At 37.4% G+C, this 15,480-nt stretch overlaps 2 protein-coding genes and 1 pseudogene across 3 annotated transcripts; all 3 read right to left on the bottom strand.

The window, feature by feature from the left end:
- Window positions 1-46: 46 nt before the first annotated feature.
- Window positions 47-4,037, bottom strand: LOC125192631 (S-adenosyl-L-methionine-dependent methyltransferases superfamily protein). Of its 2 annotated transcripts, XM_048090254.2 has the most exons (11): window positions 3,772-4,036; window positions 3,588-3,685; window positions 3,380-3,484; window positions 2,920-2,982; window positions 2,406-2,479; window positions 1,530-2,055; window positions 1,317-1,415; window positions 1,013-1,171; window positions 623-729; window positions 460-534; window positions 47-385 (listed from the first exon to the last, which is right to left on the bottom strand). In XM_048090254.2, the coding sequence occupies exons 1-11, from the start codon at window positions 3,864-3,866 to the stop codon at window positions 299-301; spliced, it is 1,488 nt and encodes a 495-aa protein (XP_047946211.1). In that variant the 5' UTR covers window positions 3,867-4,036; the 3' UTR covers window positions 47-298. The 2 variants fall into 2 exon arrangements, with proteins under 2 accessions (XP_047946211.1, XP_047946212.1); XM_048090255.2 differs by lacking the exon at window positions 1,317-1,415 and having other exon boundaries at window positions 3,772-4,037.
- A 2,019-nt stretch (window positions 4,038-6,056) lies between these two features.
- On the bottom strand, window positions 6,057-7,078 carry LOC148928652 (uncharacterized; annotated as a pseudogene).
- A 5,848-nt stretch (window positions 7,079-12,926) lies between these two features.
- LOC125196761 (ALA-interacting subunit 1-like) lies at window positions 12,927-15,226 on the bottom strand. The gene is made up of 8 exons (XM_048095378.2): window positions 15,058-15,226; window positions 14,884-14,942; window positions 14,737-14,811; window positions 14,438-14,548; window positions 14,277-14,347; window positions 13,879-14,179; window positions 13,334-13,623; window positions 12,927-13,268 (listed from the first exon to the last, which is right to left on the bottom strand). The coding sequence occupies exons 1-8, from the start codon at window positions 15,104-15,106 to the stop codon at window positions 13,214-13,216; spliced, it is 1,011 nt and encodes a 336-aa protein (XP_047951335.1). The 5' UTR covers window positions 15,107-15,226; the 3' UTR covers window positions 12,927-13,213.
- Window positions 15,227-15,480: the final 254 nt, after the last annotated feature.

Below are 15,480 nucleotides of genomic sequence, written 5' to 3' on the forward strand. Positions count from 1 at the left end.
GATCAAATTTAATACTACTACTCAAAAGGTACTCGATTCTTCAAGGTAAAAGATTACTAGACAAACTGAAAATTACTATGGCTAAACTCTACCAGAATCTTGAACACAACATTAAATACTTTTATACATGATCCAATACAAAATTGATAACACCATGAAACAAGTGCAAAAATGTGGGTTCCCTATAGGCTACAACAGCAGCTGCACTTGGCATAAAACGATTGTTTTCCCATGGAAAAGGAGCAGCTGCATCTGATCATGAAGTAGTTTTGATGGCTGTAGCAAAGACCGTGCCCCATCACAAAGCAGGAGAGATTTCGGTCGGAGTCTCAGCACCACAAATGCAGGCTTCCCCAGGTAACCTGAAGCTTAGACAAAACATTGCCTGCAGAAAATCAAGTCCATGATTCAGAATCTTAGTTATCATTTATGGAGCAACTGACCTGGGCTTATTTATACCTTGTTTGGCGCAACATCTCTAACCCTGTGAAATATTGGATCTTTTATACTAGCCCCGACTGCAGCCTCTGCTATCTGATGAGCACCAACGATTTCAAATTTATATGGAATGCTTAGATAAAGTTTGAGAATAGAAACAGAGAGACGACAAGAAAATGCGTACTAATTTTATTGAATCCTCTGTCTCATTTGATCGTATGAAGCAATAACAGTGTATCCACGGAAGAGACCCTTTCCAGTATTTTCTGTTGATAACACCTCTCAAGGAATCTGCACAATTATACAACGATCAGAGGCAATTTCAAACTATACACAAACATCATAGAAGTAGTTAATCATTTAAAAAATACAAGCATTTGCTCTGTTGTTCAATATAGCCTCAATCCCAGACATAAAAAAACTAAATTTGCATAGGTACAATGTTATATAGCTTTCCCTCAAACTATTCAGACATCACCAATTTCTTGGATGCAATATACTTGCTTCTTTGTGAGAGCTTGAGTTAAAGTTATTGGCATAGAAAGTTAGGAAACACAAAAAAAAAAAAACTCACCAAGAAAGTGTATAGCAGAAGCAGGTAGGTTCATGATGACGTGATCAATGTGCTCCCAGGGCTTCGCACTGAAAGGGCGAGATCCTGTAACATGCTTATTCAAGTTCCGTTTCTTCCTTTCAGGAACACAGTTACCAGCACTGCTACCGTTTCCATTTTCTGTAATAGTGCACAGAATTGGATTTAGTAGCTATATAAAGATGTAACAGGAAAGTGGGAAACAGCTAATCACTTGATCCTATACTCAAATATCAACAGTGACACCGACTTAAAGCAATTCACACTTTACACAATGCTAGCATACCTTCATGCAAGCTTTCAGAGCGTCTTTTTACAGAGGTTATATTTCCTTCTACCTTTGCTCTCAACAATTCATTACTTTCAAATTCAGCACCAGTCTCACCTGGAGTTTCTTGCAGAAAACCCCCATAAGCTCTAAGGTCTAACTTAATAGCTCATGTTAAATACAACAAAAGATCTATATACAGAAAAAGAATTTACATAAAAAACATTTTACCAGTTAGACTACTCTCTTCCAGCTTTATCTGTGTGTTATGAGGCATGTCCTCTTCCTCAGAAGTCTTCAAATTTTCTTTATTAGACACCAGACATGTATCACTTGAAGGTACTTCCATTAGTGAAGATATAAATTTCCGCCCATCCAAATTGTAGGCACGGACAAGATCAGAAACCTTGTTGGTTTGTGCATTAATATTTAGATAACGAACACTATCAGGATTTAAATCATTTGCATACACTTGGCATCCTTTTTGAGCTGCTGGAATAGCAAAAGGGCCAATACCAGCAAACATATCACACACAACATCCCCGGTGTGGAACTTAGAAATTAGCCTTAAATGCTCATGTTCCAACCTAGAATTCCAATAGACCAAACTGTAATCAAGCTTGAAGGTTGCTCCATACTGCTTCACCTCTGTAACCATATCTGAATCTCCCGCCAATACTTCAAATTTTGGCACACGAAACTCATTAGTTATCGATCCAACTTTGTTGACAATGGTCTTGATTCGTGGATAATTTTTCTGTGATGGTACATAAAGAGGAAATTAGCTTATTAAAACAAGGTGGAGTAATTCAAAGTATACTAGTGTCTCAAAATAAATCTAACAGATTTTCCACATAACTATGTTATAAACTATTGTTACTGTAAAGATCACTTCTTTATATGCAAGTTAGACCCTGCCAAGTACTATTGAGTATATACATCAAAATATTTCATATCTCACGCAAAAAAAATTAAACCAAAAAAAGAGCAAATTTTTAAAGCACAAATTTGATTATTGATCGTTCTCAGATCCAAATTTGACACTGTGCGGTAACTTTTTATAATAATTTCCAAAATAACATTGAAGTAATTGGAAGGTTAACATACATCATAGATAACTTTTGCAATAACATCCTTGTATGGGAGTAACTCATCTGGTATATTGAGATGGGCAATGTGACCTGCAAAAGGATCAAGTAAAAGTTGCTCCATAATCATTAACAGAAACCAGACAATCCAATCTTCTATTTGCAAAGCACCAACCACAGGTTAAATGATGCCTGTGACAAAACATCAATCACCATGTAACAAATGTACAACACATCCAATATGGTGCCAGTGACCTACATACTACTATAATACTCCCTTTGTCCCATTAAAACTGCACCGTTTTCCTTTTTTGGTTGTCCCATTAAAAATGAAACGTTTCCTAAAATGGAAACAACTCTATCTCTACTTTTTCATCTCTCTTACTTTACTCTCTTTTCATTAACTCACAAAACAACACTTCATAAAATCTCGTGTCGATTCTCAAATGTTGCATTTTAAGTGGGACGGAGGGAGTACAAAGGACGTAAAACTTAAAATCATAAGTAAGAAGGCTAAAACATAAAATACTTAACTATGGTCTCAAATGATGAAGGTACGTCAAGCCCAGGTGGAAGAATCTGCTTTAGTATATGATCTGTAACACAATTATGAAGAAAAGTTAACATCCAAAATGACAATTAGTGTGTTCCGGTCATCCAAAACGGCATGCAGCATGAGTAGTTATAATCACCAAAATGAAAACCCTACGGGCCAAAACTGGAATTCAGTGAAGCATATCCAACCAAACCGCAACTAATACCAAGTACGGTATATTCATATCAATCTGATAGTAGTATATTTTAAAAAGAAAACCACCAGTTACTTTAAAATAGATTAAGGCATGACATTACCTACGCAATATAAAAAGATACTAACAGTTCCTACTTGACATTACATACTTAGTTTTACTCCTACCAAGTTCCAAAGACACAATTTGTGCAAAGAAAATAAAAAGGATAACAAATTTGGACTAAAAGGCCAATTTGATCTACCTGCACCCCAATATGAATAACCAAGTGTCATTGAATACGGAACTACTTGGATTTCAAAGAGCTCTTTCAGTTCATCAACTTTACCAGCAGGAATTTCGGATAATTCTGTCAGAATTTGACAAAATCAATGCCCATTAGCATCAATAATGCTAAATAGAAATTAACAATCTTAGAAAATTTTCAAGCAAACTCCTCTAATAATTAGTACCAGGACTTTTAATCTTCTCTGACAATAGCATGTAGCGATTCTTATCAGACGTCGGATCCTCAGTTACAGGTTTGATGCGTGGTCTGTCAAGTAAATGACTACACAAACAAAAAAAAAATCAATAACTAATCAATGCAGCATAGAATTTGAGAAAACGCAACATATGGAGCTATTCATCACACACCCATTTAGAATCCGTGTTGCAAGCTTGCAATGCTCCCGCGGTACTCGAAGCGCCAACAAATTCAACTCTACGTCAAATACTTTCTCGTCCAACATTTTAACACTTGATTCTTGAGGCAGCTATGCGCCCGTTATCGGAGAATAGTGGCGGTGTCTCTGGAGCAATTGGAATTTTTTTTTCCTTTTTCCAACTGGATTTGTGTAGGGTTTAATTAGGGTTCTTCCTGTTTATCCCCTTATTTCTCTTTGATTGATTATAACCCGATCCCCCAGTAAAAGGTGATAATAGCAATTGTTTGGGATAAATATTTTCAATATTTAACCATTTTATTTAAGACTGAACTGCATGTCCTTAACTTTTTGACTTGTTGCACCGTTGATCCCTAACAAAAAAAAATTCCACCATAGAGATCTAACAAACAATAAAATCACAAACAGTACATATTTTGCCAATTTTCGGACGAAATTGCCCAAATAGCTTGAAGGGCAATAGCGTCTCATTATACCTGAAACCTGCCAGCCCCTGCACACCTATAGCTTGAAGGGCAATAGCGTGTAAGAGATGTAAAAAATCAAACAGGCTATTTGTTTCCATTTTTTTTATGATGTTGAGTTAGACTATATTATCTCTCCCTCTTCAATCATTCGTCTTCGTTTTTTTCTGCCTTCTTCCGGTCTCGTTTTTTTCTTCTCCATCGTCGTTTTGTGAACCCCGCGAATCGTCATCCCTAACTCGAGTTAGTGTGCTTCTGTTTATTTTTTGGTAGAGTGAACTGCTACCCATTTAGGCTAAACGATTTGCAAAGCGAATTAGGGGTTTAGGGATTTCCGATTTTAGATCGTACTATGCAAATATTGGGGGATTTCATTTTAGGGATTTTGCATTTGTGGTGAGAATTTTAGCATACGATTTAAGGTTACAGTAGTATGGAAATTTTTGGGGATTTCATTGTTGTTGTTGTTGTTGTTGTTTTGCTATTTCGTTAGAAATGCTTATTTGAATTTTGTTATGTTGAATTTTTGGGGATTTAATTTTAGAATATTATTTTCCAATTCTGGATTTAATTTTGGTTTCGTCTAAGTAGAAATGCTGATTTGAATCTTGTTATGTTGAATTGAATTCAGGCCCTGTTGCAATGGCCTCTTCTTCTTCTCAATCTTACGGGTCAAGCTTCAATTGGAATTGGCCTCGTCCAGAAATTGTGAACTGTAATCATGATCTTGAGGCTGAGCTTGTGATATCTAGGACGGCTACTAACCCGGGTAGACGCTACTATCGCTGCCCAATATGGAAGGTTAAAATCTTGTATTGTATACTTAACTTGATTTTTGTTGGCAGACAGTTTAATCACCAAGTTCTGTTGGCAGGAAGATGATTGCAAGTTTTTTCGATGGGTTGATGCGAGTCTGTCCCCAAGCCAAGATAGTTACTTTCAAAGAGTGAAACTTGAACGAGACCAATTCGAATCTCAGCTTAGAGCCAAATCGTTAATTGAAGGTGTTCTTGAAGAGAAATTGCACACAAAAACTGAGGAGTGTGAAGCGTTGAAGTTACAATTGGCAACGAAAACTGACCAGTGTGAAGCTTTGACACTGAAAATTGCTAATACAACGAAGACGTCCCGAAAGTATAAATTCACAATCTTGTTGTTATGCATTGTAATATTTCTACTTTTGTAACAAAGTAGGACGTACTGTCTTTTGTTATGGTATGTGGGACGTACTATATTTTGTTATCTAGTTATCTTTTCCTCGTGTTTTAATTTTCATTTTTCGATGTCACATAGCATTATACGATATAATCACATAAGCCACAAACTAGGATACAATCACAATTCAGGACACAAACTATGTGAGAAATCACGTATTTAGTTTGCATGGAATATCATAAATCACGACTCAGTTCTAACATAAAATCACGAATGAGGTATTCTAGTTTGGATGAAATAACACACTACGAACACCAGTGCAAAATAATTGTCGAAGATGACCATCAACTAAGCATCAGTTATCATCAGCTTATCTGTGCCACCAAAATATTCCCTCAATGTAACATACATAACTTCAGTTCATCAGCACTGCTACCAAAATACATACCAAATACATGCACCATATTGTTTGACACCACAAATTAACATACATAATTTCAGTTCATCACCGCTGCTACTATAATACGTTACAAAATACATGCACCAAAATATTTCCTCAAAAAACACCATAATTCACATTACATGCACCATATTGTTTGATAAAAAAACCATCTCCAACACCTCCACTGCTATTTCACTAAGTAAGATAGTCAATCTTGATCACCGCGGCGGCCACAACGCTGAGGCCGCGCCCTGGCCCTGGTCCTGCTCCTAGTGCTAGGTCCCGGATCCGCAATATTAGGCTGCAAGAAAGAATATGATATACAAAAGCACTTCGTATTATTTTTTGCGAAAATGTAATGAATACTATCTCTTGGCTTTGGCGATTGTTTGACGAATCGGGCAAGTTACTCCCCCTCATATCCGTTGTACGCGACCCACTTTGTTGCGAACTCTCTCCAACTTCAGCACGAGCATCTGTCCCAGGATCATTGTTGCAAGTCCTCCTGTTATGGCCTTCTAGCCCGCACCGGCGACATCTCATTATGAAGGTCCGTCGCAGTGACTCACCTCCGTCCGCATGGAGACGAATCTTGGGCTCCTCTCACCTCAATTTCTTCGGTCGTCCGCGTTGTCGCTTTGTCCTCGGAGGCGTCAGTTCCAATGCACCATCACAACTCTTGGGCCAATTGTCCACCCCATTGATTGGGTAAAGCACATTTTCGTATAGCAACGTCATAGTGGACTTCAAATAATAGCGAGAGACGTATCGCGTGACATCCTCGCCATTCTTGTTGATTGTTGCGATAGCATGAGTGCACGGAATCCCTGTTAGCTGCCACAGTTTGCATGAGCATGTAAAATCGCGCATGTTCACAACATATTGCCCAGACGGCCCTGATACTTGGTACGAAGACTCTCTGTTCCATGTAGCTCTCCATGAAGAAGCCCTCGCGTACCACTTATCAACAATCTCCTTGATAACAGGAGGGACTGCGTGATTGTAGCTTTTGATCCACTGGCCTCTGATCTGGAGCCTTTCCATCTGACTGGTTCTCGAGCCAATGCAATCTTCGAATTAAAGGTCTCGCAAATATTGTTGAGGAGCACATCACAACAAGTATGTGGGGAGAAAAAAGCCTTCACCCATTTATCTTTTGGAGCAACCCCAGATAGCCACTGATGTGCTGAAGGGTACTCAATCCGCAGAGCTTCCATCTTGTCCACGTAATGTTCTAATGTTGTACTCGCGGCTATCTCCCACAACCGTTCTTTGAAATTTTCCCCAACAAATCTCTTCTTGAAATTATTGTATATGTGCTGAACACAGAAGCGATGCTCTCTTTGTGGGAATTCCTCAGTAATCACTTTCGCAAGACCCTGCCACAGTCAGGTACACAACACAACACCAACACCATTACCACATAATCACAATAGTCGTACTAAATATTTGATAAAAACACAGATATAATAAACTGTAATCACATCTGAAGTATAATATGTAACAGTGAAATCACAAAAAGGTACATACCTTTTGTTGGTCATACATAAAGACATATCGTGGGCCATTTGCATGCAAATCGAGGTCGTCGGACAAGTACTCCAGAAACCACTTCCACTGGACATAGCTCTCCGCTTCGGTCACAGCCCAGGCAATCGGCCACCAACCATTGTTGGGATCAATTCCCATTGCTGTCATTAGTTGCCCTTTGTACATTCCTCTCAAGAAACACGCGTCCAAGAAGATAATTGGTCGACATAACCGCGTCCACCCATTTTTCAATGGTCCAAGGCAACAGTAGAACCTCAGGAATCTCGGGCCTACGGCGCCAGTATCCCTTGTATTCTCATAATGTATATGTACACTGGACTCAAGGTGTGTCCGTTCCAATTCGGCTTTGTAGTAGAACGGGTTCCTGTACTGGGTTGCCGCAGAGCCGAATATGCCATCCAGTGCGTGCTCTCTGGTCCGATATGCCTTCATCCTACCTATCTTTAGCCCAAAATCTTCATCGACACACTGCCGTATAGCTGCTAGTGGAATGTGAGGGTTGGCCTTGATCTTTTCCATGTAACGCTCACCTAGCCACTTTTCAGTGAGCCATTTCTGATCCAGCACTTGGGAGCATGTGTGCGCGTGATCCCGTTGCATATTCATGAGTACATAATCCGCTCCATTGTTTGACTCGAGCTTCCTCAAGTACACATACCACTGACAACCTTGCCCTTTACACACGGCACGTAGTTTCTCGCCATCATTTTTTTTACGTGCACCCGCCGTCTGGTCGTGATTGCATACTGCCTCAACACATCAAACAAGAAATCTCTATGCTTAAAAACATTACCAGGCTTCCACATCGGTATCTCATTAGGGTTGAGCTTGAACGGGGTATACTTGATGCTTTTCTTCTTCAAACCCTCCAAATCTTCAAGGTCATCAATATCTTGAATCTCGTCCACAATTTCATCCTCGCATAATGGATTCTCTGACGTCTTCTTCTTTTCCACATAAGGCGAATACTTCCTCCGCCTTTTCTCCCCTGGACCCGGCTGGTCTAAACCTTCCCCCGGCTGGTCTTCACCTTCCTTTGACTGGTCTTCACCTTCCCCCGGCTGGGCTTCACCTTCCCCCGGATGGTCTACATTCTCTTGCTCCTCACACGGATGTTGTTGCTGGAATATGGATTCATAATACGACGTAAACTGCTGCTCATCTCGGCACATGTGTGCCAACGAGATAAAATGATCGACCTCCTCTTCTTCATCCTCACTCGGAGGTCCCTCGTTATGGAGATGGCAGCCGTCTGGAACATAATCAAATGATGGTATGTAAACCTCCTCTGGTGCTTCTAGTTCCGGCTCAGCATGTATATCCGGTACAACATGTGGTACTTCCGGCAGTTCAGATACTTCTTTCGTTGGAGCTCCAACATGTATATCCGGTACATCATGATGGAATCCTGACATTAGCATTTCATCCGATATGTCCTCGACAATGGGAACTTCTAACTGTGGTTCTGCCGAAAAGTCCATGCTCGGTTGGTACATATTATCTTCAACTGTACTTGGCTCTTCCACTTGGTCACGAGGATGTGCAGGTGAAGGAGTAGGAATTGAATGCTCCATTGGAACTACAACCTACAATGCACAAAAAAGATAAATTTCAGATGCATACCAAATATAAAACATAAATCACAAATGTAGTTCCAAGTTGAGTAGTAACCTCTGCAATGCATTCATGGCCATTTCGGCCACCTACTATAACTTCTTCAACAAGATTATCTTGTACAGATTGCTCAGTTTGCATACTTGTCATGGAATCAAGTGATGACGGTCTTGGGATTGTGACATCCTACAGTATTTGTACAACACAAAACATCATAAATAAATCACAGGAGAAGACCCAATATTGCAATTTTATTCATAAATCACAAACAACACATCTACCTCTTGCACGCATGCATGTATGTCTCCCAGTCCATCAACTCCCACTACTGCATCAATCTCTTCACATTCGGCAACAACAACTTTGGGTTGTGCTCCTTCTGCACTCCTACATGATGCAAATGCTTCCTCCAAATTCTTACGGGCTGCCTCCTCTTCCCTCTTCCATTCCCGACGTTTGTCTTCTAAACTTTTGGTCAAATACTCTTCAAACTCAACATCCCTAGGGTACCACTCAATCATCAACATTGATGACACTGTTTTCTTAAACTCATCCGGCTGTTGTCTCTTCTTTTTTGGTTTATGTTTGGGCACAGTAATTGTTTCAGGTTCGTCAATCTCCTCAATCACAACTTTGGATTTTTTCCTATCTTGGACAAATTTTAGAAACTCCTCCGCTTCTTCCTTTCGTTTCTTAAGTAAGGCTGCCGCCGCCGTCATCTCGACGACGTAAATGTGAACTAGCCTTGTGCTAGTAGCCGCAACTTCGAGAAAAGTGGCCAGATGTGGGTCGTCAATAATGGGCATCAGCTCACCGTGTATGTCAACGCCCATACAATCACCACTATACTTTGGATGAACGTAATAGAACTCGCAGACGGTTTTCCTATCATACTTCAACCTCAATACCATACTGGACAGATCTAATAGCTCGAATTGGTTAATATTGCAATAATCAAAGAATGTCAGGTGACCCCCAACATACTTCTTCTGTCCATTGATTTCGATGAGTGAACCACCGTGATGAAACGCAACGGAAAACCTCTCTGGATGCTCCTCTGTTAAGGTTATTAGAAAATTAGAAAAATACCAAAATTAAACCAACAAATGTCACATATAGAGTCTAAAACCAAAACAAAATCCCAAAACTAACAATTTTCGAAACCCTAAATTAAATCACAAAATTGGTAGGTGAACGATTTGTGAAATTTAAAATTGAACTTACTGTATTCTTCTTCCGGGTAAAAGATATCAAACGCAGGATTGCGGATGTCCCATGTTTTTGGTTCTACGTCGATTACCTCCGGACCGCGTCTAGGTGACGGTGGCGGAGACCAATACGGAGATGGAGGCGGAGACGGAGATGGAGAAGTAGACGAAGAAGAACACGGCGGCGGTACCGGATGCTTTTTCTTCCGCCGCGTTGAACTATGGGACGAGGAAGCTCCAAATGTACCACCTCGTTTTCGTTTAGGCGGCATTGATGAAAATGGCGTTTGAGAGAGAGAGATGAGAAGTAAATTGGAGGGAAGTGTAAATAAGTGATTTAATTTCCCATTCTACTACTATGTAATATATTTCATTTCAGGTACACGTTGCGTGTGAGAAGCCAAACGTCGCCTGCAAAAATTCAAGGGAGAGAGATGAGAGACAAGACATTGCAATCACATCATTGGGCGGATGTCAGACAAACTGCATGTTGCAGACATGCAGAGGCGGCGTCCATACAAATAGGCGAAAATGCCCTTTAAGGGCTTAAGGGTGTTATTGTCCGAAAGAACCTGGTTTGTGATTTTATAGTTTGTTAGATCTCTATGGTGGGATTTTTTTTTTGTTAGGGGTCAACGGTGCAACAAGTCGAAAAGTTAGGGACCTTTTATGCAGTTCACTCTTTATTTAATTGGTAAATACTTCCTAAATTGTGTTTCTTTTGCCCAACTTTACTTTCAGCAATTCTGAGTCCATGACATGTCCAGTTCACTAAACTTTCATCACAATGCATATATTTCCGTTCCATGTTAATAGAGTCATAAATTCCGAGTTAATTGAGTTATTTTTATTTTTAACAAAAGTAATTCTTCATTTTATTTTATTTTCTCTTTTTCTCTCTCATTTTACTCTCTCTTACTTTTTCAACCATTCATTTAACATACTATTCCTTAAACTCGGTGACAAAAAAAAACACAGTTTTTGAATTACGGTATGTGTTACAGGATATTTATTTCTGGGATATGCTAGAAGTTGGGATTCACAATACTCTTTGGTCGTGTTTGGTTGACCGGAAAGTAAAGTTGACATGGAAAATGATTCCTAGGAAATGAATCTCTAGAATATGATTCCCAATAACTTTACTTTCTCGTGTTTGAAAAATATCAAGATTTTATATTTATATTTAATTTAAACTCCAAACTATAAATATACTACTTATTACTTTTTTTATTTATAAAAAGAATATAATTTAAATTTTGTAATAAATTATTAACTACAAATAATAATACTTATTTATTATTACGATGGATAGTTTAAATATAGATTATCCATCATAATATATAATAATATAATTATAATTAAAATTACATGGAGTAATACTCATTTATTATTAATAAATATGATTATTATTATTATTATTATTATTATTATTATTATTATTATTATTATTATTATTATATTACGGATATTATAATTGATTAAAATTTATAATTCAAATTTTTACTACGACTTTATAGATTAATTATTAATTTATAAAATATATTAATTATTATTTATTATAGTACGATTTATATTATATAATTATATTTTAATTATTTAATAAATTATTAATTACTATTATAAGATTTTATAAAATATAGTCATAATTATGATAATTTCAATTATAGTCATTTATTATAATAAAACTAAGTATGATTTGTAATTTTAAATTATTTTTAAACATTGTAACAACAACAACAACAACAACAATAATAATAATAATAATAATAATAATAATAATAATAATAATAATAATAATAATAAATGATACTATATTGCATTAAATATGTAAGAATCCTAAAACTGAGAAAAAGAATACCTAAGAAAAATTAGGATTCTGAATCCTGGAAAGTTGTACTAACTTTCCTTGCTCTTGGGATTCTGATTACTTTCTCGGTTTGATAAAAAACCGAAACAAAAACAAGAATTTAAAATTTAAGGAATCATATTATTTTCCCAGACAGAATCCTGACAGCCAAACATGACCTTTACGTGTCTTATTTTTGCTAAGATGATGTGGTTTTTATAGGCAGAAAAAAATATGGATATTTGAGATGATACAGAAATTAATGTACAATTGATAAAATAAGAGAGAATATGAGAAGAGTAGTTAAAATATGGTTATTGGATAGTTGAACTCACATTATTATTAATGATTAATGAGCTGTAATGATGGTTATAGTGGTATAAGTTGTAAATAAATTAATGTATATAGATAATGGGTTAGGAACAATTTTTATAAATAAAAATGTTCATATTTTTACGGGACGGATAAGTATTATACTCCACTAAAGTTTTACTATTGTAAACAATCACCGCACAGGGTTGCACTCCTTTTCTCGGTCCGAAACTCCGTTCTTGCCCTTGAAGGTTTTGGCCTTTTTGGGGGTAGTTTCACCTAAAACAAAAGTTTTAAAAAGTGATGGTTGAACTATACCCAAGTTAAACTTTACTCTACATACAAAAATTACACGTTTACATCCGGTATCAAATTGATAGTTTGAAGTTTAATTAAATATTTTTATTGTGGGGTACTTTTTTTCATTAAGGGGATATAAGAAATGTATAAACATGTTTACTACTCCATATTCTTTCAAAAATAGGTGTCTCTACAAACACAGAAACACTAGATGAATTCAAGAAATATGAGTAATAAAGACAAGCATATATCACTTTCATTCGATCAACTCGTTGCAATAAACCCCACTTGGCAAATACAATGAAGTATAAATATGAGCTAAAGAAGCAAAAGTCTCCATTACTGAATTTCGAAACAGAAATTCTCCGCCAGCCATGAATTTCTTAGTGCTGATTAAAGGTTTTGTAAAAAAGGAAGAAAATAGAATAGCAATCCCATGATGAAAAATGTTGCAAGAACTGCTTCACCCCTCTCTCTAAAAAAGAGAGAATCATAGTACTTCATTGTGAGTAACAAAACAGTCAATCCAAGGTTGGACTCTTGTTCCATGACAGATAGGAGGGATCTCCCAAAGGCCTGCACAGAGATGAATCTGAGCAAATGAATACAAAAACTTGATATTAAAGTGGTGAGTTAGTTACCTTGGCTTGAAAACATAAAGAAGTGAGAAAATGACACCAAGAACAATGCTGGTCCCTCCAACAGCCATGTACATTTTGCCAATAAAGTCATTCTTCCCACCAATCCATGTCGCCGTTGAGATCACCAGCTTCTTCCTCCCATTGAAGGAGTATGTGTTGTAGTTGTTCTGTATAGTCACTGTGATCTTCTCATTGGCTTCGAGGTCTGTCTCGATCTTCCCGTATAGTTTCCTGAACGTAGGCAGCGCTGAAGTCCGCATCCACACCATCAGATCCTCTTGCTGGCTCAGCTGTTTTCACATAAAGAACAAATAAGGATTAGACATATGACAGCAAATCAATTCCAAGAAATGAAAATAATAAGCACCGATAGAAAGTGTGTTTTCTGATTTAGGTGTTGTTTTGGAAGTTATATGTATATGCAAATTGATGATCCTAGCAAGATGGAGGCATATAGTGATGATCCCATTTGAGTAAAACAACAGACAAAGAACATATGACAAACAAATCAACACTTGCAAGAAAACGATGATAGGTATACTAACAGGTATGCTCTCATCAAGTTTTGCACCCCCAATCAAGGTGCCATTCTGGAAGTTCTTGGGGTAGATATTGGAACCGAATTTATGAGTTCTATCGCTCCTCCAAGCGATGTCTTTCTTGTTAATTTGCAAAGCAGCATCGTTCTTGGACAGCATGTAGGTATCGTTGAACAAACTCCAAGCAATCAGCCCACATGGAACAATGGGCTTACCGTCACTTGTTTGCCCTTCTGGATCACATGGAGTGGTGCTAGACTCAGCTTTGGGGTTCCATAACTGACGGTCACTTCTGCTTTTCACATATCTGCACTAGCAAAAGGTTTAGCTAATTAAATCCCCTTTTTCGGTCTGTTTCAACTAGTCCACATTGATCTAATTGCAACACAGATGATATCCATAACCTTCTGTGATTCTGATAGAAGTTGTCAAGCTGGTAATACACATAGACTGGCTTCCTCATCTTCTTTGGAATCTGTAGGGTGAGAAATAGGCCATGAAACAAGAGATTCAACACCAATAAATTTTTTTTTAAAAAAACAGATAAGGAGATTAGACTAATTACAGTGAAGCTCCTGATGCAGGTTTTGTTAGTTGCAGGATCTTTGATGAAGCCAACCTTCTGGTCAGTTGATGGAATGCACACGTCGTCATAACGGTCGACCACTTCAACCACCTAAATTTATACACATGTAACAGTTGATCATTTTTTACACAAACAAAAACAACATAGGATCTTGTAATGGGGAACAGCAGAATTCTAGATATGCTTCTGTTTTCCAATGGATTTTTTGCAAAAAAACATGTAAACCAGCAAAAAAAACAATCTTGCAGATCATAAAGAGAGAGATGGAAGATGATTACATTCTCGGATGCGGAAAGAGCAAGCAGACCGATTGGTATGAAGATTATGCCAAGGCACATAAGAATTCCAATGACCTAAAATCAACAATTATGATCAAAGACAGAATCTTTCAGTATTATCAATGATCAAAGATTGAGAAAGCATACCAATGCAGGAGTAAGAATCGGTTTGCAGGCGGGGAGTTCTTGCTGAGTAAATCTTGAATCTGCAAAAAAATCAAAATTTAATAATTGACAATGAAAAGATTGTAACATGCATGACACACAAAAAAAAAAAAAAAAAAAAAAAAAAAGATTTAAGGGAAAATCAGGAAATTTTACATCTGGGTTTCCTGGAAACCTTTTTAGAGGATCCATCATCAGAACTCATTTGAAAATGAAAATTTATTGTCCCTTTTTCAGATAAAGAACATAATCTGAATCCTTAAATTTGTGCTTTTCTTTGAAAGGAAGAAAATCAAGTCGTGTAATGATATGTTTGGAATCTCCCTATGCTTCTAATCTTAGTGTTTCTATGTTTTTAGGGAGATTGCAAATTAAATTTAAATCGGGATTTATTGGCGAATGAAGCGCAAAGCGAGGTCATAACTGAACGCATCCATTTAACAAGGATGCTCAACTTGCATGTCCCTCCCTGTTCACGATCCAACCAAATGGCCAAAACTAATTAATTAAATTTAGTTATATTATTTAGTTAATTACATAAATAAGAGCAAATATAAAGGATTGTTTGTTCCATTATCC

The sequence above is a fragment of the Salvia hispanica genome, chromosome 4, assembly GCF_029641045.1.
Source record: "Salvia hispanica isolate PSC_SH4W2 chromosome 4, Shi_PSC_v1, whole genome shotgun sequence".
NCBI classification, from domain to species: domain Eukaryota; kingdom Viridiplantae; phylum Streptophyta; class Magnoliopsida; order Lamiales; family Lamiaceae; genus Salvia; species Salvia hispanica.

Excerpts from the sequence above, each read along its gene's own strand:
- LOC125192631 (XM_048090254.2), bottom strand. The coding sequence starts at position 3,866 with ATGTTGGACGAGAAAGTATTTGACGTAGAGTTGAATTTGTTGGCGCTT. Across the intron at positions 1,416-1,529 it reads GGAAGAGAGTAGTCTAACTG|GTGAGACTGGTGCTGAATTT; the intron begins GTAAAATGTTTT and ends AAGAAACTCCAG. Across the intron at positions 535-622 it reads CAGAGGATTCAATAAAATTA|ATAGCAGAGGCTGCAGTCGG; the intron begins GTACGCATTTTC and ends GGTGCTCATCAG.
- LOC125196761 (XM_048095378.2), bottom strand. The coding sequence starts at position 15,106 with ATGAGTTCTGATGATGGATCCTCTAAAAAGGTTTCCAGGAAACCCAGA. Across the intron at positions 14,348-14,437 it reads CCTGCATCAGGAGCTTCACT|ATTCCAAAGAAGATGAGGAA; the intron begins GTAATTAGTCTA and ends CTCACCCTACAG. Across the intron at positions 13,624-13,878 it reads AACTTGATGAGAGCATACCT|CTGAGCCAGCAAGAGGATCT; the intron begins GTTAGTATACCT and ends ATGTGAAAACAG.